Source organism: Salmo salar, chromosome 06 (assembly GCF_965601325.2).
Source record: "Salmo salar chromosome 06, fSalSal1, whole genome shotgun sequence".
Classification (NCBI taxonomy): Eukaryota; Metazoa; Chordata; class Actinopteri; order Salmoniformes; family Salmonidae; genus Salmo; species Salmo salar.
In genome coordinates this window covers 72,978,552-73,001,575 of record NC_138296.1, presented here as the reverse complement: position 1 = coordinate 73,001,575, position 23,024 = coordinate 72,978,552, and the positions used below count along the sequence as shown (strand labels likewise).

At 43.4% G+C, this 23,024-nt stretch overlaps 1 protein-coding gene across 5 annotated transcripts; it reads left to right on the top strand.

Moving 5' to 3' along the window:
- The first annotated feature begins 1,637 nt into the window (after positions 1–1,637).
- cmtr1 (cap methyltransferase 1) lies at positions 1,638–22,866 on the top strand. 5 transcript variants are annotated; one of them, XM_014205661.3, is made up of 27 exons: positions 1,638–2,103; positions 3,301–3,408; positions 3,530–3,685; positions 3,826–3,859; positions 7,788–7,895; positions 8,018–8,172; positions 8,314–8,472; positions 8,762–8,854; positions 8,945–9,016; positions 9,132–9,226; positions 13,078–13,150; positions 13,289–13,487; positions 13,595–13,713; positions 13,824–13,920; positions 14,017–14,149; positions 14,239–14,418; positions 14,498–14,554; positions 14,662–14,719; positions 14,881–14,949; positions 15,184–15,315; positions 15,461–15,586; positions 15,695–15,786; positions 17,005–17,073; positions 17,211–17,258; positions 17,365–17,477; positions 20,991–21,099; positions 21,442–22,866. In XM_014205661.3, exons 3-27 carry the CDS (start codon positions 3,605–3,607, stop codon positions 21,575–21,577), a joined length of 2,607 nt encoding a protein of 868 aa, XP_014061136.3. In that variant the 5' UTR covers positions 1,638–2,103; positions 3,301–3,408; positions 3,530–3,604; the 3' UTR covers positions 21,578–22,866. The 5 variants fall into 5 exon arrangements, with proteins under 5 accessions (XP_014061136.3, XP_014061134.3, XP_014061135.3 ...); XM_014205659.3 differs by having other exon boundaries at positions 7,788–7,901; XM_014205660.3 differs by having other exon boundaries at positions 3,301–3,414; positions 7,788–7,901.
- Positions 22,867–23,024: the final 158 nt, after the last annotated feature.

Genomic DNA, 23,024 nt, shown 5'->3' with positions numbered 1-23,024 from the left:
CGGCTGTAGAAGAGGGCTGATTCCAAATCTTTTCAGGCTCCTGAGGGGGAAGAGGCGCTGTTGTACGCTCTTCACGACTGTATAGGTGTGTGTGGACCATGTTAAGTCCTTAGTGATGTGGACACCAAGGAACTTGAAGCTCTCAACCCGCTCCACTATAGCCCTGTTGATGTAAATGGGGGCCTGCTCTCCCCTCTTTCTGCTGTAGTCCATGATCAGCTCCTTGGTCTTAATGACGTTGAGGGAGAGGTTGTTGACCTGCCAGCACACTGCCAAGTCTCTGACCCCCTCCCTGTAAGCTGTCTCATCACTGTCGGTGATCAGGCCCACCACCGTCATGTCCTCAGCAAACTTGATGATGGTGTTGGATTCGTGTGTGGCCACGCAGTCGTTGGTGAACAGGGAATACAGGTGGGGACTAGCACGCACCCCTGAGGGGCCCCGGTATTGAGGGTCAGCGTGGCGGAGGTGTAGTTGCCTACCCTCACCCCTGGGGTCGGCACATCAGGAAGTCAAGGATCCAGTTGCAGAGGGAGGTCTTCAATCCTAGGGTCCCGAGCTTGGTGATGAGCTTGGAGAGGACTATGGTGTTGAACGCTGAGCGGGCCGGTGTTGGCCTGCGGCCCACCTGTAGCTGTCCCGTTTTAGTAATTCCCCAGGAATAAAACTAACAACTGAGAAGTGTTTACACAATTTAATTTGATATGTATTATTCATTTTCATTTTCAATAGACGTAAAAGCCTACAATAAAAATAATGTGTCACAGAATTTCTATAGGCCTATTAACCTAGTTATATTAGCCTATATTAACCTAGTTCCTTTATCTTCATGTCACAGAGATAAGATGGAGTAAATTCAGTAGTGCAGGTTGCATTTCACCAAAACTCACGAGACATGCACTTCAGCTTGGCATGCTAAACTTCAGAGGAAGGGATTTCCTAAAGCGCACGAGGCCTACACGCTTGTTTACAGGACAAAAATAACATGGAATTGAATACAGGACATAATTAATTAATCTTAAGGTCAGGACTCAGGAGTGCGCATTGCAGTATCTCACGAACATGATGCCAATAGGAGTTCATTGAGAATCCCTATCTAAATCAGTTTATCACCTCGACGACGATGCAATTGACATTGACTCCATCAACAGAAAAACAATACAATTATAAAGGCTAAAGACTTATAGTCATATTAAAATGATTAATTAGATGTAGGCTATTTATCTGTAACTCTAAGACAATGCAATTTCATTTGTTGATGTGCGTTCCCTATTATAAGTAACAAAAATATACTGACTGTATATAGAGATATTGTCTTATTTTATTTCTATCAAAACAACACAAAACTCCAAATTGATTTGGATATTATTTTCAGAACATTGCTATTTAGCGGACAACCACAGAGGGGCGCTGTTGATTGAGGGATGTGGACTTGTGTAACGTTTCTCCAGACTACAATAATACAACTATGAAGCGGGCATGGCTGTAAATGTTGTAACTATTTAATAAATAATGTTGTTTAAATTAGTAATGCTTCAGTAATTGTTGTCGGGTTGGAGTTTTTGCACACATCTGAATCAGGCACTTATCTTGAGCCCCATGCCACCAAAAGCGTCACTAACGTGTGTCATACATATTCGAAGGACCCTTACGATAATTCAGAAAACAGACATTTGAACGCGCATAAACGTTGACCTCGTTTTATGCAACATTAATCACAATTTCTGCGTGGAAATGAATTCTACGAAGAAATACATGTTAATGGATATATTCTAATAAAGTGTGTCGTTGCAATGACAGGTGGAGGTTCTCTAGACGAGAAGAAAATATTTCATGTAGCTAGCTGGTAAACAACTAGCTAGCCCGCTCACTTACAGAGGGTGAAATCGACACAGTTCACGTCGGACTCAGTTTCGTTTCAGATATTCATATCAGAAAAGTGGTGAATCTTCCCATTTGTCGTTGCTAACAGCTAGCTTGGTGCTCGTGCTTAGTTGGCAATCGGGAGTTAGCTAAGATTAGTCGACAAGCAGGAGAGTAACGTTAGGGCTGTGGAATGGTCCGACTTGTTAACGTTAGTTAGCCAAACACAACAAACAAGAGGTAAATACCTACTTCTCTTAGAACTACCTGTAATTGCCAAGCAATTGCGTGGTATAATATATCTCCAATGAGGTAGCATATTACTGCAAAATTAAAATAGATAAAATGCAAGCCAATGCATTTAATCATAAGACAATACACGCTAGGGACTTCATTTTATTTGTATATGCATGCATTTTACTTGATGGATAAGCCACATCATTGTGGCCCTATGTGATTCTATCATAGGAGAATCAAGCAATTGCTTTTTGGCGTCCAACGATATCTGGGCTCCATCCCATTGATGGAGAATAGGCATTTACACTGAATTACTTAATAACTTCCCCCACGTTTTAGTTGCCATCGTATTACAATGTCCAAGCAAATGTAATCAGTGGGTTTGAACTCTAGTGGATTACCATGAAGCAAATGCATCCCTACAGATTTGAATGAAAAAGTACTTAGTTGTCATACTTGAGTAAAAGTAAAGATACCTTAATAGAAAATGACTTAATAAGTAAAAGTCACCCAGTAAAATACTACTTGAGTTTAAAAAATGGTTTGTTTTTAATAAAATACTACTTGAGTAAAATTGTTTGTTTTTAAACATACTTTAGTATCAAAAGTAAATGGAATTGCTCAAATGTACTTAAGTATCAAAAGTCAAAGTATAAATTATTTCAAATTCCTTATATTAAGCAAACCAGACGAAACATTTTATTTATTTATAGATAGCCAGGGGCACACTCCAACACTGAGACATACTTTACAAACAAAACATTTGTGTTTAGTGAGTCTGTCAGATCAGAGGCAGTGGGGATGACCAGGATGTTCTCTTGATAAGTGTGTGAATTGGACCATTTTCCTGTCAACATGTAACGAGTACTTTTGGGTGTCAGGGAGAATATATGGAGTGAAAAGTACATTATTTTCTTTAAGAATGTAGTGAAGTAAAAGTTGGCAAAAATATAAATAGTAAAGTACAGATAGCTAAAAAACTACTTTAGTACTTTAAAGTATTTTTACTTAAGTACTTTACACCACTGTGAAAAAGTGTGTGAGCTATCCTTGTCTTTACCTCGCCTGTTGCATTCACATATCCGGGTCTTTTCAGATCAGTGCACATAGAGAAGAGGAAGCCACTTTACACCAGAGATTTCTAACCATATCTATCCCCCTTGTCTCCTCCTCGACCCTACCCCCATCCCTCCTCCTCAGCCATGATGAAGAGAAGGGGCGAGGCGGCCTCTGAACCTGTGAAACGGATTAAGTAACAACACCTTGAGGAAGCCAGCTCAGACGAGGAGTCGCCGCTACTGACAACCAGTCAGTGTAATCACCATCACATTGCTTTATATATAGTTCTCACTGTGCAATGATATTCAGGATTTGGCAGAATGTCACAGGACATGACCTGTGTTTTTGTGTGTGTGCCTCCTCCTCCCAGACTCTAGTCAGAGTGACTCCCACAGTGACTCGGAGGACCATAGACCAGGGTTCTCTATGCCAGTTGTATCCCAGAATGCAGTCAGCCACAGACGATGCCAAACAGAGCGATGCCAACAAGTTCACGATGTATAACAGCGCATCGCAGAAACTCATTGTAAGATGACACTCACGTGTCCCATTGACTTACAAAGATAAAACTATATGTGGGATCATGGATCCCAGAATGTTCCATCCCTCTTCTCATCTCTTTGTCCCTCTCCCATTTTTTTTTGTGTTCCCTTCATCCACCTCCAGGCCAAAATGGGTTTCCGGGAAGGTGAGGGTCTAGGTAAGTTTGGCCAGGGGCGCAAGGAGATCATCGAGGCGTCCACTCAGAGAGGGAGGAGGGGTCTGGGACTCACGCTGCAGGGCTTCCAGGGAGAGCTCTTTGCGGGAATACATGGGAGAAGATTTCCGAAATTAAACACATTTTTAGCTGAATTCCTGGTGATTTTACAGTCTCTTTTGACCAAAAACTAAAAACCTAAAATCACTCAAATCAAGATAAAATCAAATAAATTGTTATTTGTTACATGCGCCAAATACAACGGGTGTAGACTTTACCATGAAATGCTTGTTAACGAGTCCTTCCCAACGATGTCGATAATTATAAAAATAAAAATAGTAACACAAGAGGATTAAAATACACAAGAATGAAGCTATATACAGGAAGTACCAGTACCAGATCAATATGGAGCTATATACAGGGAGTACCAGTACCAGATCAATGTGGAGCGATATACAGGGAGTATCAGATCAATGTGGAGCTATATACAGGGAGTACCAGTACCAGATCAATGTGCAGCTATATACAGGGAGTACCAGTACCAGATCAATGTGCAGCTATATACAGGGAGTACCAGTACCAGATCAATGTGCAGCTATATACAGGGAGTACCAGTACCAGATCAATGTGAAGCTATATACATGGAGTACCAGATCAATACGCAGGGGTACAAGGTATTTGAAGTAGGTATGTTCATAAAGGCAGGGTAAAGTGACTAGGCATCAGGATAGATAATAACAATAAAAATGAATAACAGAGTAGCAGCAGCATATGGTGTGTGTGTGTGTGTGTGTTGTGTCGAATTGCGTGTGTGCGTGGGTGTTGTGTGTGTGTAGTGTGTGTAGTGTGTGTGAATGTGTGAGAGTGTCAGTATAGTGTGTGGGAATGAGTATATATAGTTTTGTAAGTGTGCATAGAGTCAGTGCGAGATAGGGTCAATGCAGATAGTCAGAGTAACTATATACTGTAGCAGTCTTAGAGATATTTAGAAGTCTTATGGCTTGGGGTAGAAGCTGTCACGGAGCCTGTTGGTCTGAGAGCTGATGCTCCGGTACTGTTTGCCGGATGGTAGCAGAGTAAACAGTCTGTGGCTTGTGTAGCTGAAGCCTTTGGCAATTTTTCGGACCTTCCTCTTACACCGTCTGATATAGACGTCCTGGATGGCAGGGAGCTCGAGCCCAGTGATGTACTGGGCCATCCGCATCACCCTCTGTAGCGATTGAGTGTGGTGCATTTGCCATACCAAGCAGTGATGCAGCCAGTCAAGATGCTCTCGATGGTGCAGCTGTAGAAGAGGGCTGATTCCAAATCTTTTCAGGCTCCTGAGGGGGAAGAAGCGCTGTTGTACCCTCTTCACGACTGTATAGGTGTGTGTGGACTATGTTAAGTCCTTAGTGATGTGGACACCAAGGAACTTGAAGCTCTCGACCCGCTCCACTATAGCCCTGTTGATGTAAATGGTGGCCTGCTCTCCCCTCTTTCTGCTGTAGTCCATGATCAGCTCCTTGGTCTTAATGACGTTGAGGGAGATGTTGTTGACCTGCCAGCACACTGCCAAGTCTCTGACCTCCTCCCTGTAGGCTGTCTCATTACTCTCGGTGATCAGGCCCACCACCGTCGTGTCCTCAGCAAACTTGATGATGGTGTTGGACTCGTGTGTGGCCACGCAGTCGTGGGTGAACAGGGAATACAGGTGGGGACTAAGCACCTACCCCTGAGGGGCCCCGGTGTTGAGGGTCAGTGTGGCGGAGGTGTAGTTGCCAACCCTCACCCCTGGGGCCAGCCCATCAGGAAGTCAAGGATCAAGTTGCAGAGGGAGGTGTTCAATCCCAGGGTCCCGAGCTTGGAGGGGACTATGGTGCTGAACGCTGAGCGGGCTGGTTTTGGCCTGTGGGCCAACTGTTGCCGACCCATGTTTGAGTAATTCCCTATGAACAAAATGAACAACTGAGAAGTGTTGACACATTTTCATTTGATATGTATTATTAATTTTCAATAGATGTAAAAGCCTACAATAAAAATAATGTGTCACACAATTTCAATAGGCCTAAAAACCTCTGTGCAATGTGAATGGCCTGGTGGTGGATCACATTGATAAATTCCAAGAAGAAAATTTGTTACCTTCGTTTATTTTCATGTCACGGAGATAAGATGGACTAAATTCAGAAGTGCAGGTTGCATGTCAAAAAACTCACAAGACATGCACTTGAGCTTGGCATGCTAAACTTCAGAGGAAAGGATTTCCTAAAGCGCAAGAGGCCTACACGCTTGTTTACAGGACAAACATGACATGGAATTGAATACAGGACATAATTAATTCATCTTAAGGTCAGGACTCAGGAGTGCGCATTGCAGTAGCTCACAAACGTGATGCCAGTAGGAGTATATTGAGAATCCCTATCTAAATCAGTTTATCACCTCGACGACGATGCAATTGACATTGACTCCATCAATAGCAAAACAATACAATTATTGCATTTGTTGTGGGTTCCCTATTATAAGCAACAAAACTATACTGACTGTATATAGAGGTATATATTGTATTGTTTTCTTTCTATCAAAACAACACAAAACTCCAAATTGATTTGGATATTATTTTCAGAACATTGCTATTTAGCGGACAACCACAGAGGGGCGCTTTGATTGAGTGATGTGAACTTGAGTACCGTTTCTCCAGACTACAATAATACAACTATGAAGCGGGCATGGCTGTAAATGTTGTAACTATTTAATAAATAATGTTGTTTAAATTAGTAATGCTTCAGTAGTTGTTGTCGGGTTGGAGTTTTTGCACACATCTGAATCAGGCACTTATCTTGAGCCCCATGCCACCAAAAGCGTCACTTACGTGTGTCATACATATTCGAAGGACCCTTACGATAATTCAGAAAACAGAAATTTGAACGCGCATTAACGTTGACCTCGTTTTATGCGATATTAATCACAATTTCTGCGTGGAAATGAATTCTACGAAGAAATAAAACGTTAATGGATATATTCTAATAAAGTGTGTCGTTGCAATGACAGGTGGAGGTTCTCTAGACGAGAAGAAAATATTTCATGTAGCTAGCTGGTAAACAACTAGCTAGCCCGCTCACTTACAGAGGGTGAAATCGACACTATTCACGTCGGACTCAGTTTCGTTTCAGATATTCATATCAGAAAAGTGGTGAATCTTCCCATTTGTCGTTGCTAACAGCTAGCTTGGTGCTCGTGCTTAGTTGGCAATCGGGAGCTAGCTAAGCTTAGTCGACAAGCAGGAGAGTAACGTTAGGGCTGTGGAATGGTCCGACTTGTTAACGTTAGTTAGCCAAACACAACAAACAAGAGGTAAATACCTACTTCTCTTAGAACTACCTGTAATTGCCAAGGAATTGCGTAGTATAATATATCTCCAATGAGGTAGCATATTACTCCAAAATTAAAACAGATGAAATGCAAGCCAATGCATTTAATCATAATCAAGACAATACACGCTAGGGACTTCATTTTATTTGTATATGCATGCATTTTACTTGATGGATAAGCCACATCATTGTGGCCCTATGTGATTCTATCATAGGAGAATCAAGCAATTGTTTTTTGGCGTCCAACGATATCTGGGCTATTGATGGAGAATAGGCATTTACAGTGAATTACTTCATTAACTTCCAATACATTTTTGTTGTCATCGTATTACAATGTCCAAGCAAATGTAATCAGTGGGTTTGAACTCTGTAGTGGATTACCATGAAGCAAATGCATCCCTACAGAATTGAATGAAAAAGTGTGTGAGCTATCCTTGTCTTTACCTCGCCTGTTGCGTTCACATATCCGGGTCTTTTCAGATCAGTGCACATAGAGAAGAGGAAGCCACTTTACACCAGAGATTTCTAACCATATCTGTCCCCCTTGTCTCCTCCTCGACCCTACCCCCATCCCTCCTCCTCAGCCATGATGAAGAGAAGGGGCGAGGCGGCCTCTGAACCGCTGAAACGGATTAAGAAACAACACCGTGAGGAAGCCAGCTCAGACGAGGAGTCGCCGCTACTGACAACCAGTCAGTGTAATCACCATCACATTGCTTTATATATAGTTCTCACTGTGCAATGATATTCAGGATTTGGCAGAATGTCACAGGACATGACCTGTGTTTTTGTTTCTGTGTGTGCCTCCTCCCAGACTCTAGTCAGAGTGACTCCCACAGTGACTCGGAGGACCATAGACCAGGGTTCTCTATGCCCGTTGTATCCCAGAATGCATCAGCCACAGACGATGCCAAACAGAGCGATGCCAACAAGTTCACCATGTACAACAGCGTGTCGCAGAAACTCATGGTAAGATGACACTCACGTGTCCCATTGACTTACAAAGATAAAATTACTATGGACCATGGACCCCAGAATGTTCCATCCCTCTTCTCATCTCTTGATCCCTCTCTCACATTTTTTTTTTGTGTTCCCTTCATCCACCTCCAGGCCAAAATGGGTTTCCGGGAAGGTGAGGGTCTAGGTAAGTTTGGCCAGGGGCGCAAGGAGATCATCGAGGCGTCCACTCAGAGAGGGAGGAGGGGTCTGGGACTCACGCTGCAGGGCTTCCAGGGAGAGCTCAACGTTGACTGGCAAGACCAAATCGAGGTATTACACAACAACAACATCATCACAGACATAAGCAAGCAGATAGCTTTGTCACACTTATCTCATCAGATTAAAATAGGCTGTTAGTATGGGATATTTCCCAATTCTATGTACAGTCTACAGGAGAAAAGAATGCACTCACCAATGTAAACAACACCTCTTTCTGCCCCCTCCCTCATTCTCTTCCCCTATCTCCCCCCTCTCTCTCTCTCCCCCTTTCTTCCATCCCACTCTCTCCTCTCTCCCCCCTCTATTCCCCCATCTCTCTGATCTCCCGCTCTCTCTCTAGCCCAGTGCTGTAGAAGAGCTGAAGTGGTTCCCAGAATGCTCCACAGAGATCCCAGATGCAGATGAGCTGAGGGGGTGGATGGCTGTGGGACCGGTACACACATCCGCGTGCACTCACTTTTAACACACATTCTTCTCGATCTGTCATTCTCACTTGTGCACTATATTTTTTGGTCTATCTCAGAGGAAACTGAGGATTGAGGATGAGACAGAGTTTTGCACAGAGGATCTTCTACACAGCCTTCTGAGGTGCAAGGTGAGCCACCTAAAGAACAACCCTCTATTCAACTGCAAACAACTCATCATCATCAGGATATTGATTCTATAATGGCATAAGTAAGTTATGGCAGTAAAAAGTGTGTGGTCTGCAGACGGTGTTTGACGATCTGGAGGGGGAGGAGATGAGGCGAGCTCGAACACGCTCCAACCCCTACGAGACTATTAGAGGAGCCTTCTTCCTCAACAGGTAGCCGACTTATTGAATAACCCACTGATGTTCTAGCATCACACAAACACATGCTAGCTCACACTGTGCTAATGAAGCCCCTGGGGGCCTCATTTATTACAAAATATACCCCAAAATATGCATGCGCCAGTTTTTCCACATGGTAATTTGTTGTATGGCTACTTCAGGAATATGAACACATCATGAACAGAAAAGGTGAGGAACATATTCTGCAATGGTTATACAAATAAATAGGAAATATATTCTTATGTCTAATTGTTTAGATTCCAAAAGTAAAGCACTTGATTTTCACTCGTCTCATTAATGGCAAACCCTTGAATGTAGGTGTGTCCACACTTTTGACTGGTACTGTATGTATGCTACTATGTAGCCTACTGTAATTTTGATTTGTTGTTAGCCTAGACAATGTTTCCGAATTCGTGGGCAGTCCAGCATATTTAGGTTGGGGGGAAAGTCAATGCAAAACATTGTTGAATTAACAGGTCCACAACTATTTGCAGTTGTTTTCTCTTTCTGTCACAGTCCTTTGCCAGATATAGCATAAATTACTGCAAAACATGTAAACATTCTGCCAATAAAGTAAATAGACTGGTAGCTTATGTCAAATATTTGACAGTATGGGTAGGCGACAGTATTGCTGTGTGATAGGAGCACGACATCATTGCCTATTTAATTTGAGCCAATACCAAGGCAGGACATAGAAACCCAATAATCTATTGATAAACTAAATATTGAGCAACAATTCGTCCTTTGCATTGAAGTGTGGGCTGTAGCATACTTTTAAATTGTTTCCAATATACTACATTTCCAAAAGTTAGTACATTCATCTATTTCAGCCACACCCGTTACTGACAGGTGTATAAAATCGAGCACACAGCCATGCAATCTCCAAAGTTGAACATTGGCAGTAGAATGGCCTTACTGAAGAGCTCAGTGATTTTCAACTGGCAACGTCATAGGATGATGCCTTTCCAACAAGTCAGTTCATCAAATTTCTGCCCTGCTAGAGCTGCCCTGGTCAACTGTAAGTGCTGTTATTGTGAAGTGGAAACATCTAGGAGCAACAATGGCTCAGTCGCGAAGTGGTAGGCCACACAAGCTCACAGAACGGGACCGACGAGTACTGAAGCGCGTAGCGCGTAAAACTCGTCTGTTCTTGGTTGCAACACTCACTACCGAGTTCCAAACTGCCTCTGAAAGCAACGTCAACACAAGAACTGTTCTTCTGGAGTTTCATGAAATGGGGTTTTATGGCTGAGAAGCCACACCCAAGCCTAAAATCACAATGCGCAATGCCATGCGTTGGTTGGAGTGGTGTAAAGCTCACCTGCCCAAATACATAGTTGCCAACTGTAAAGTTAGGTGGAGGAGGAATAATGGTCTGGGGCTGTTTTTAATGGTTTCGGGCTAGACTGTTTAGTTCCAGTGAAGGGAAATCTTAATGCTACAGGATACAATGACATTCTAGACGATTCTGTGCTTCCAACTTTGTGGTAACAGTTTGGAGGAAGGCCCTTTCCTGTTTCAGCATTACAATGCCCCTCTGCACAAAGCGAGGTCCATACAGAAATGGTTTGTTGAGATCAGTGTGGATGAACTTCATTGTGCTGCACAGAGCCCTGACCTCAACCCCATCGAACACATTTGGGATAAATTGGAACGCGGACTGCGAGCCAGGCATAATCGCCCAACATCAGTGCCCGACCTCACTAATGCTCTTGTGGCTGAATGGAAGCAAATCCCTGTAGCAGTGTTCCAACATCTAGTGGAAAGCCTTCCCAGAAGACTGGAGGCTGTTTTATTTTGGAATGAGATGTTCAACGAGCAGGTGTTCAAATACTTTTGTTCATGTAGTGTACAGTCAATCTTGCAGAATGAGCAGACTGGCCCTTGCTATAGGTAGCATGCATGTTTAGTTTGAAAAAGTCACTGCAAAAATATTCTGGCCACACCTCTACAGAAATGTGATCAAATGCCATTGCTCTTTTACAAACTGGTGTGGCCTAATTCCAATAGTGACAAATTATACAGCAAATAAAGGGTGTTATTGTCACCATAAAATGTGAATGCAAGGTGTTTTCCAGGCAGAGCTTTATTGCTGCGTATGTACAGTCGTGGCCAAAAGTTTTGAGAATTACACAAATATTGATTTTCACAAAGTCTGCTGCCTCAGTTTGTATGATGGCAATTTGCATATACTCCAGAATGTTATGAAGAGTGATCAGATGAATTGCAATTAATTGCAAAGTCCCTCTTTGCCTTGCAAATTAACTGAATCCCCCAAAAACATTTCCACTGCATTTCAGCCCTGCCACAAAAGGACCAGCTGACATCATGTCAGTGATTCTCTCGTTAACACAGGTGTGAGTGTTGACGAGGACAAGGCTGGAGATCACTCTGTCATGCTGATTGAGTTTGAATAACAGACCGGAATTTTCAAAAGGAGGGTGGTGCTTGGAATCATTGTTCTTCCTCTGTCAACCATGGCTACCAGCAAGGAAACATGTGCCGTCATCATTGCTTTGCCCAAAAAGGGCTTCACAGGCAAGGATGTTGTTGCCAGTAAGATTGCACCTAAATCAACCATTTATCGGATCATCAAGAACTTCAAGGAGAGCGGTTCAATTGTTGTGAAGAAGGCTTCAGGGCGCCCAAGAAAGTCCAGCAAGCTCCAGGACCGTCTCCTAAAGTTTATTCAGCTGCGGAATCGGGGCACCACCAGTACAGAGCTTGCTCAGGAATGGCAGTAGGCAGCTGTGAGTGCATCTGCACGCACAGTGAGGCGAAGACTTTTGGAGGATGGCCTGGTGTCAAGAAGGGCACCATAGAAGTCACTTCTCTCCAGGAAAAACATCAGGGACAGACTGATATTCTGCAAAAGGTATAGGGATTGGACTGCTGAGGACTGGTGTAAAGTCATTTTCTCTGATGAATCCCTGTTGAGATTGTTTGGGGCATCCGGAAAAAAGCTTGTCTGGAGAAGACAAGTTTAGTGCTACCGTCAGTCCTGTGTCATGCCAACAGTAAATCATCCTGAGACCATTCATGTGTGGGGTTGCTTCTCAGCCAAGGGTGTGGGCTCACTCACAATTTTGCCTAAGAACACAGCCATGAATAAAGAATGGTACCAATACATCCTCCGAGAGCAACTTCTCCCAACCATCCAGGAACAGTTTGGTGACGAACAATGCCTTTTCCAGCATGCTGGGGCACCTTGCCATAAGGCAAAAGTGATAACTAAGTTGTTCAGGAACAAAACATCGATATTTTGGGTCCATGGCCAGGAAACTCCCCAGACCTTAATCCCATTGAGAACTTGTGGTCAATCCTCAAGAGGCGGGTGGACAAACATAAACCCACAAATTCTGACAAGCTACAAGCATTGATTATGCAAGAATGGGCTGTCATCAGTCAGGATGTGGCCCAGAAGTTAATTGACAGCATGCCAGGGCGGATTGCAGAGGCCTTGAAAAAGAAGGGACAACACTGCAAATATTGACTCTTTGCATCAACTTCATGTAATTGTCAATTAAAAGCCTTTGACACTTATGAAATGCTTGTAATTATACTTTAGTATTCCATAGTAACATCTGACAAAAATATCTAAAGACACTGAGGCAGCAGACTTTGAAAATGTATATTTGTGTCATTCTCAAAACCTTTGGCCACGACTGTATAGTGGGTGCCAAGTTTATAAATCTCAATATTTTTGGACGTACGTATTCTTTTCAGAAATGGCACATGCCGATATTAAGTGTCAAATTCACGCCAAGGTTCTAAATGAGGCCCCCGGCTTTTTACTTACAGTAGCTGATAATAATGACTCACTTATCTGTTTGTTTTCTTTCTAGAGCGGCTATGAAGATGGCCAACATGGATCACGTCTTTGACGGCATGTTCACCAACCCAAAGGATTCACAAGGGGTGAGTGACCCTTTCCATTCACACTTGAACTAGTCAATGAAAGTGACATGTAGCAAATGCATATTTGGTAGATATTTGTGACGGGTTTCCAGGTGTTACGTGATAAAGGTGTGTTTCTGTCCGTCTCTCCCCATGCAGAAGCCCCAGACGCGAGAGCGCGAGGGGGAGCTGCTGTATTTCGGGGATGTGTGTGCGGGGCCGGGGGGATTCTCAGAGTACATCCTGTGGAGGCGGCGCTGGCATGCCAAGGGATTCGGCATGACCCTCAAAGGACCCTGCGACTTCAAACTGGAAGACTTCTACGCTGCACCCAGCGAACTGTTTGAACCCTACTACGGTATGTACCATGGTGGATCCCATGTGCTGATCGTCAAATGTGGTTGAACAAATTGGAATAAGATCTTATGGTCATCGTCTTTGCTTTTCACCCTCCCTGTGGCTCAGGGGAAGGTGGGGTGGACGGGGATGGTGACATCACTCGTCCGGAGAACATCAGTGCCTTCCGGAATTTCATCATGGAGAGTACAGAGAGGAGAGGACTGCACTTCCTCATGGCTGACGGGGTGAGTTGGAGTCTTCATCGCACTGTGTCATCATTGGCCAAAGGCTTAGTGAGACGTGTTCTGATTGGTAGGGTGTGTTGTTGAGCACATCTTTGTTTTCTGATTGGTAGGGGTTCTCAGTGGAGGGGCAGGAGAACATCCAGGAGATTCTGAGCAAACAACTACTGCTCTGTCAGTTCCTCACCGCAATGTCTGTGCTCCGGACAGGTACGTCCGTCCGTCCGTCCGTCTGTCTGTCTCTCTCTCTCTTACTATCCAGAAGTGTAAGGACAGTGAGTGACTTGTGTTCTCTGTCTCCCCCAGGTGGTCACTTCGTGTGTAAAACCTTTGACCTGTTCACTCCGTTCAGTGTGGGGCTGGTGTACCTGCTCTACCTCTGCTTCGACCGGGTGTCCCTCTTCAAACCCATCACCAGCAGGCCCGCCAACTCCGAGAGGTGTGTGTGTAAATGCTGTTGAGGCCAATACTATATACTTTGACCAATACCTATTAGCTATGTTCTGACATTATATCCCTGGTTTTCAGATACATTGTGTGTCGCGGTCTGAAGCCTGGTTCAGATCCGGTCAGGGAGTACATGTTCACAGTCAACCTGAAGCTCAACCACCTGAGGAACTCGGAGTCTGACGTCAACGAGGTGATGCCCATCGAACTCATCAAAGGAGACACTGAGTTCTACAACCACATGATCAACTCTAACGAGAGGTAGAAAGGCACGCGCACACACACGCACACACACGCACAAATAAACAAAGGCTTTATAATCATCCATGTCTCCCTGCAGCCACTGTGTTGTCCAGATCAAAGCCCTGGCTAAGATCCATGCCTACGTCTTAGACCCGTGAGTTACCTACCCCCTCCCTTCTATTGTTCCAATCAGTGTAAACGTGTTGGAATGTAGTGTACCTGCATGTGCAAGTACAATCTGACTGGGTTGTGTATTGTCAGGACCCTGTCAGAGGCCAGGCAGGCTGATATTCGGAAGGAGTGTCTGAAGCTTTGGGGGGTGAGTAGTACTGAGTTAGTGAGGGCTGGTCAGTGTGTATAGAGACTGGTATCTGAGCAGTTCAGCAGTTCAATCACCTAGCTTCATAGCACTCACTAGTTATTTGTTTATTTATGTCTCTCTCTCTCTGTGTGTGTCTATCTCTCTTTCTGTCTCTTTAGATCCCTGATAAGGCCAGAGTCACTCATGTCTCCTCAGACCCCAATTCCAAATTCTATGAGCTGATGAAGGTGAGATTGTGGCCTACCATCCCTTACCTAGTATCAAGGAAAGGGTTTGTTTGATACGGTAGTCTGCAGTACATAGTCACACTGAACTGTGTGCATTTAATTGTCTGTATGGTGATAGTGTTTTTATCACCATGTGTTTGATCATGTATTAGTAGAATTTAACGTTTTCTCTTTCTATGTCTCACTCTCTCTTTGTCTCTTATCTATGTCTCTCTCTTTGCCTATGTCTCTCAGGGTTCTGACATCGAGTTGTTGAACTCCAAGCCCACCCCTCTGAGCTCCACCACTCTGGATAAGGTGCACCATGTCCTGGATTACCGGTGCATTGTGGGAGGAGGGGAACAGCTCTTCCTGTTAGGTCTTGGGGTGAGAGAGAGCAGACGCCACTATGGACCTGGGCCATGATCATCTCAGCAGAAGTTCTCTTGTTATTCACAAATAGACATGGGTATCCCACTCTTCTCATGCCCCTCTCTCTCTCTCCTCTCTCTCTCTCTCTCTCTCTCTACAGAAGTCTCAGATCTACACCTGGGACGGCAAGCATCCTCTGCGCTGGAGGAAGCTGGAGAACTTCAAGCTGGAGCTGCCCAGAGAGACCCTGCTCAGTGTAGAGATTGTCCAGGAGCTGAAGGGAGAGGTGAGAGAGGAGAGGAAGAGATGGGGGGGTTGAATAGGGGAAGGCGAAGGAAGAGAGTAAGTAATTACTATGGTTGTTTACCTTTTTTGAAATGTTTGTTGAACACAGGGTAAAGCCCAGCGCAGGATTAACGCGGTACATGTGCTAGATGCCCTGGTTCTCAACGGCACTGACGTACGGGTCCAGCACTTCAACCAACGGTGAGGCAACAACCCTAACCTTCACCCAGGGGTGAAAGTAGATTTAACGGAGTGGCTACGGATCTGACTTTTCTGGACCCCTCTTTCCGACAGCTAAAGTCCCGATGCTTCTGTACATGTGTGGGATTCTCTACTTACTGACTCTGCTCTACTCGAAGAGAACGGGCAACTCTGCTATGGTGCTCATTTACTAAAGTTAGATCAGCACATACAATGTTACTGTAAAATTAAAAACACCACCTAATTTCTTATGAGATTATAGTATGATTGTGCGAATGGTGAAATGTTTCTCTCATGTGGCCAAAACTCAATAGCGCGCCACTAGGCAAAATGTGTGCTTACAGTGCATTTGTAAAGTATTCAGACGCCTTTACTTTATCCACATTTTGTTACTTTACAGCCTTATTAAAAAAATATATATCATAATTAATCTACACACAATGCCCCATAATGACAAAGTGAAACAGGTTTTTAGAAATGTTTGCAAATTTATAAAAAAAATACTAGAACAGAAATACATTATTTACATAAGTATTCAGACCCTTTGTTATGAAACTCGAAATTGAGTTCAGGTGCATCCTGTTTCCATTGATCATCCTTGATGTTTCTACAACTTGATTGGAGTCCACCTGTGGTAAATTGAATTCATTGGACATGATTTGGAAAGGCGCACACACCGTAACAAAATGTGGGAAAAGTCAAGACGTCTGAATACTTTCAGAACGCGCTGTATATTTAAAATAAACACAGGTAGGCTATGCTACAGTTTACCATCTGCTCTAAAATTCTATCATTTTACATTATTCAAAACAACACTGGGCTGCTTCTAATCAACACTGTATAACACAAGAAGATCTAAATGCATATCCCCATGAAACTGATTGAGATCAAATGGTTGGTGTGCAGATGCTGCATGGCCGTTTCACCAGTAAAACAGTGAACTTGTCTTTCACCATTGACAGTGAGAAATGTAAAGGGTGGGTGACCATACAAATGTGTGCTTAATGTAGAGGTAAAGAAATGTGTGTAAAACGTGATTTGGATCTTCGGCTCTGTGGAAAAGGGATCCATGGAGCTGCAGCCTCTGCCTAGATTAACATTTTGGATAGAAGATTCTGGGCCTAATAGTACCAGACTGTACCGGCTTACTTTCACCCCTGCCTTCACCTTATCTGGTGATAACATGTATTGTTGCTGAACTGTGGTCACTGTCTCCAGAATCCAGATGGCGGAGAAGTTTGTGAGGGCTGTGTCCAAGCCAAGCCGACCAGACATGAACCCAATCAGGTAACAACCCTACACTCTAACTGTTTTTCTGCTTGAATAAGAATACATATAAAGGGGAGATCTGGAGGAATATTTTGGGAAGTCCTAATGTTTTTTTTCTTCTCCAAGTCCTAATGTTTCTCTGCTTTTCTCCTCAGAGTGAAAGAGGTGTACAGGCTGGAGGAGATGGACAAGATCTTTGTCAGGTATGAGAAGATTATTGCTATTGCCATAGTCAACATTTGAGAGGGAGAACTTCGCATTAGTCTAAGAATGTATAAATAAATGAATGTGTATTCCTCAACCTCCTAGACTGGAAATGAAGGTGACTAAGAGTTCAGGAGGAGTCCCTCGTCTGTCCTACACTGGCCGGGACGACCGCCACTTCCTCCCGAATGGCCTATACATCATCAAAACTATCAACGGTATGTACTGTAGCTAAGGTGACATACAGTGCAGTTGGAAAGTATTAAGACCCCTTGACTTTTTCCACATTTTGTTACGTTACAGCCTTATTCTACAATGGGTTAACATTTTTTTCTTCTCATCAATCTACACACAATACCACAATGACAAAGCAAAAACAGGTTTAGAAATGTTAGCAAATTTATAAAATAAAAAACTGATATCACATTTACATAAGTTTTCAGACCCCTTTACTCAGTACTTTGTTGATGCACCTTTGGCAGCGATTACAGCCTCAAGTCTTCTTTGCTATGACGCTACAAGCTTGGCACACCGGTATTTGGGGAGTTTCTCCCATTCTTCTCTGCAGATCCTCTCAATCTCGTCAGGTTTGATGGGGAGCGTCGCTGCACAGCTATTTTCAGGTCTCTCCAGAGATGTTAGTCCGGGTTCAAGACAGGCTCTGGCTGGGCCACTCAAGGACAAACATCCCCACAGCATGATGCTGCCACCAACATGCTTCACCGTATACATGGTGCCAGGTTTCCTCCAGACGTGACGCTTGCCATTCAGGCCAAAGATTTCAGTCTTGGGTTTCATCAGACCAGAGAATCTTGTTTCTCATGGTCTGAGAGTCCTTTAAGTGCCTTTTGGCAAACTCCAAGCAGACTGTCATGTGCCTTTTACTGAGGAGTGGCTTCCGTCTGGCCACTCAACCATAAAGGCCTGATTGGTGGAGTGCTGCAGAGATAGTTGTCCTTCTGGAAGGTTCTCCCATCTCCACAGAGGAACTCTGTCAGAGTGACCATCGGGTTCTTGGTCACTTCTCTGACCAAGGCCCTCCGATTGCTCAGTTTGGCCAGGCAGCCAGCTCTAAGACGAGTCTTGATGGTTCCAAACTTCTTCCATTTAAGAATGTTGAAGGCCACTGTGTTCTTGGGGACCTTCAATGCTGCAGAATTTTTTTTGGTGTCCTTCCCCAGATCTGTGCCTCAACACAATCCTATCTCGGAGCTCTACAGACAATTCCTTTGACCTCATGGCTTGGTTTTTGCTCTGACATGCACTGTCAACTGTGGGACCTTTATATAGACAGGTGTGTGCCTTTCCAAATCATGTCCAATCAATTGAACTTACCACAGGTGGACTCCATCAAGTTGTAGAAACATCTCAAGGATGATCAATGGAAATCCAATACACCTGAGCTCAATTTCGAGTCTCATGGCAAAGGGTCTGAATACGTACAGTACCCGTCAAAAGTTTGGACACACCTAATAATTCGTTGTTTTCTTTTTTACTATGTTCTACATTGTAGAATAATAGTGAAGACATAAACTATGAAGTAACACATGGAATCATGTAGTAACCCAAAAAGTGTTAAACAAATCAAAATATATTTTCGATCCTTCAAAGTTGCCACCCTTTGCTTTGATGACAACTTTGCACACTCTTGGCATTCTCTCAACCAGCTTTACTAGTCTTGAAGGAGTTCCCACATATGTTGAGCACTTGTTGGCTGCTTTTCCTTCACTCTGCAGTCCAACTCATCCCAAACCATCTCAGTTGGGTTGAGGTCGGTGATTGTGGAGGCCAGGTCATCTGATGCAGCACTCCATCACTCTCTTTGGTCAAATAGCTCTTACACAGCCTGGAGGTCATTGTCCAGTTGAAAAATATATGATAGTCCCACTAAGCGCAAACCAGATGGGATGACGTATAGCTGTAGAATGCTGTGGTAGCCTTGCTGGTTAAGTGTGCCTTGAATTCTAAATTAATCACTGACATTGTCACCAGCAAAACACCATCACACCTCCTCCTCCAAGCTTAAAGGTGGGAACCACACATGCGGAGATCATCCGTTCGCCTACTCTGCGTCTCACAAAGACACAGCAGTTGGAACCAAAAATCTCACATTTGGCCTCATCAGACCAAAGGACAGATTTCCACCGGTTTAGTGTCCATTGCTCATGTTTCTTGGACCAAGCAAGTCTCTTCTTATTATTGGTGTACATTAGTAGTGGTCTCTTTGCAGCAATTCGACCATGAAGGCCTGATTCACGCAGTCTCCTCTGAACAGTTGATGTTGAGATGTGTCTGTTACTTGAACTCTGTGAAGCATTTATCAATTTCTGAGTCTAGTAACTCTATCCTCTGCAGCAGAGGTAACTCGGGGTCTTCCTTTCCTGTGGCGGTCCTCATGAAAGCCAGTTTCATAATAGCGCTTGATGACTTTTGCGACTGCACTTGAAGAAACTTTCAAAGTTCTTGAAATGTTCCTAATTGACTGACCTTCATGTCTTAAAGTAATGATAGACTGTTTGTCTTTGCTTATTTGAGCTGTTAATATGGACTTGGTCTTTTACCAAATAGCCATATCTTCTGTATACCACCCCTACCTTGTCACAACACAACTGATGGCTCAAACGCATTAAGAAGGAAAGAAATTGCACAAATGTACTTTTATCAAGGCACACCTGTTAATTAAGAGAATACCAAGAGTATGCAAAGCTGTCATCAAGGCAAAGGGTGGCTACTTTGAAGAATCTCAAATATTACATATATAGTTTTGATGTCCTCACTATTATTCTACAATGTAGGTGTGTCCAAACGTTTGACTGATACTGTATGTATAAAAAATTATAAACAGAAATGCCTTATTTACATTTGCAAAAATGTAATAAAAAAAAAACGTTTTCACTTTGTCATTATGGGATATTGTGTGTTGATTGAGTAAAAAATGTTATTTAAAACATTTTAGAATAAAGCTGTAACGTAACAAAATGTGAAAAAGGGAAGTGGTCTGAATACTTTACGAATGCACTGTATATTATAAAAGAGCATCAATGCTAGGAGAGTGTGGATTTATGCACACTGAACAAAAATAAATACGCGACATGTAAAGTGTTGGTCCCATGTTTCAGGAGCTGAAATCAAAGATGCCAGACATATTCCATGTACACAAAAAGGTTATCTCTCTAAAATGTTGTGCCCAAATTTGTTTGTTATCCCTGTTAGTGAGAATTTCTCCTTTGCCAAGATAATCCATTCACCTGACTGGTGCGGCATATCAGTAAGCGGATTAAACCGCATGGTCATTACACAGGTGCTCCTTATGCTGGTGACAATAAAAGGCCACTCTCTAAAATGTGCAGTTTTGTCACACAACACAATGTCACAGATGTCTCAAGTTTTGAGGGAGCGTGCAATTGGCATTCTGACTGCAGGAATGTCCATCAGAGCTATTGCCAGAGAATTACATTTTAATTTCTCTACCATAAGCCGCCTCCAACATTGTTTTAGAGAATTTGGCAGCCTCACAACCGCAGACCACGTGTATGGCGTCGTGTGGGACCTAATTAATTTATTTCAATTGATTGATTTCCTTAAATGAACTGCAACTCAGTAAAGTCTTTGAAATGTTTGCATGTTGTGTTTATATTTTTGGTGTGTGTGTGAAAGGTAGAGCATTACTGCTCTAGGATGCAGGAGTCTGGATGTTTTCTCACAGACATTTCTCTTCCTCTGACGTGCAGATCCCTGGACGATGGCGTACAGTAAGAACACCAAGAGGAAGTTTTTCTTCAACAAGATGACTAAACAGTCCACTTACGACCTGCCAGCCAACTCTGTGGCCCCGTTCCAGTGCGTACCACTATGCACCGGTCTCAAATCTGTATGGTAGACTAGGATATGTGCGACAAGGGATTGTCTGCATGTTTTTGCATCTGAACCTAGTCTACTCTAGACAGGGGGTCTCAAACCTCTCCTCTGGGACCCCCAGACATTTCACAATTGTGTTGTAGCCCTGAACTACCTCAACTCAAGTGCTTGATGATTAGTTGAGAAGTTGGATCAGGTGTGCTAGCTCTTGAATAGATCAAATACATGGAACGGCTGGATGTCCCCAAGGAGCAGTATGAAATTGATTGAAAGGTTATTGAACTGAATATGTTGTTTCTAATTTGTGTGTGTGTGTCTCCTCAGCGTCTGCCATACAGAGCGTCTGTTCTGGGCATGGGAGGACGGGGTCAGAGTTCACGACTCTCAGACGCGGGTTGACCCTGAGAAGCTGTCTAAGGACAATGTGCTTTCCTTCATCCACCAGCACTACCAGCCCTGAGCCACCAGGGGGAGCCCCCCAGACACATAGAATATTGCCATAGACAGATAACAGTACCCTGCACATGGTTTGGCAAACTGGCATTCACAAAATGTTCATGGTTGCTATTTTGGCTTGAAAAAAAATTGGTGGTGAGAATTGGATTGTAATAAAATGTTTGGTGCCAACATGAAGGACAGTTTGCCGAACTCTGTGACAGCTCTCTGTAATTATGTTACATAGACCACTCTCTCCTCTACTGCCCCAAGCTCTATGTATCAGATCAGATCCACTGTACAGAATGCAGCTTAGAAGTGATTTTAATACTCTATGAAGAAAACCAACATTGACAAGCTGTCACATTACGTGTTGCATTGCATGCTCCTGTTTTTTCTATTGATTCCATGCCCCCCGTCCCTTTGCTTGTATTCATGCCATGCCTCCATGATTTGCAGTGTGTTTGTGTACAAGATGCGGTGGTGTACTCTAATTTAGAACCTCTCTCCGAAGCTCAAACACTACATATGTTTTTATCTGGAACTGAAAACCTCCCATTGTGCCTTTTTAAAGGGATACTTTGGGATTTTGGCAATGAGGTCCTTTTCTACTTCCAGAGTCAGATGAACTCATGGATACCATTTTTGTCTGTGTCCAGTATGAAGGAAGTTAGAGGTAGTTTCCCTTTAAGGCTCTGCACTATGTGTTCTGGTATGCCTGACTTTCAAAACTGAGTCCAACCATCTCACCCACCCAGCTTGTTTTTACCCTCCAAGAACTTTACTGGAGTGCCTAGCCAGTCAAGCTCTTCTCCTTTCAGCAACAACTAAACCTTTGTACACATGGTGAGTGGTGAGATGTAGCATAACTAGTTCCCAGAGCGGGGTTGGGGTCCAATCCATTTCAGTTCAGAAAGTAAACCAAATTCTAATTCCACATTTTCCTCATCAAAAAGATTTGGAATTGCAGTGTACTTCCTGAATTGACTGGAATTGAAATGGAATTTACCCCAACCCTGGTCAGGGAAAAACTCCTGGCCTTCATTGAAAAACTGGGTTATATCAAGTAGAGCCTTTCCTTCCATGCATTCTAGCCTGTCTGTCTAGGGGATTAATGGGGGTTTCAGGTTTTGGGACTTACTTTCTACTCGTCGTCACCCTGTGTTTATTTTGTTGCATCTTGTTGCCTTGCTCCGCTATCCTAGTTTTGTTTAGTTTGTGAAATATTAAGGATGAGGTAACTTTTTTCTTTATGTTTCAAACCCTGTTGATGATAATGTAGTAATAAAAAGAAAAGTTTGTTCTTCCCAGAAACCTTTCCCCCAGGCCCAGTTGTCCTTTACACACACAATCACTCCTGCCCTCTACCTTTACCATAGCTGATGTGGTGAATGTTCTGCCACAAAATGTCTGGATGCTACATATTGGCAGTGACTGAGTTATCCTACTATGCATCATGATACATATGATCC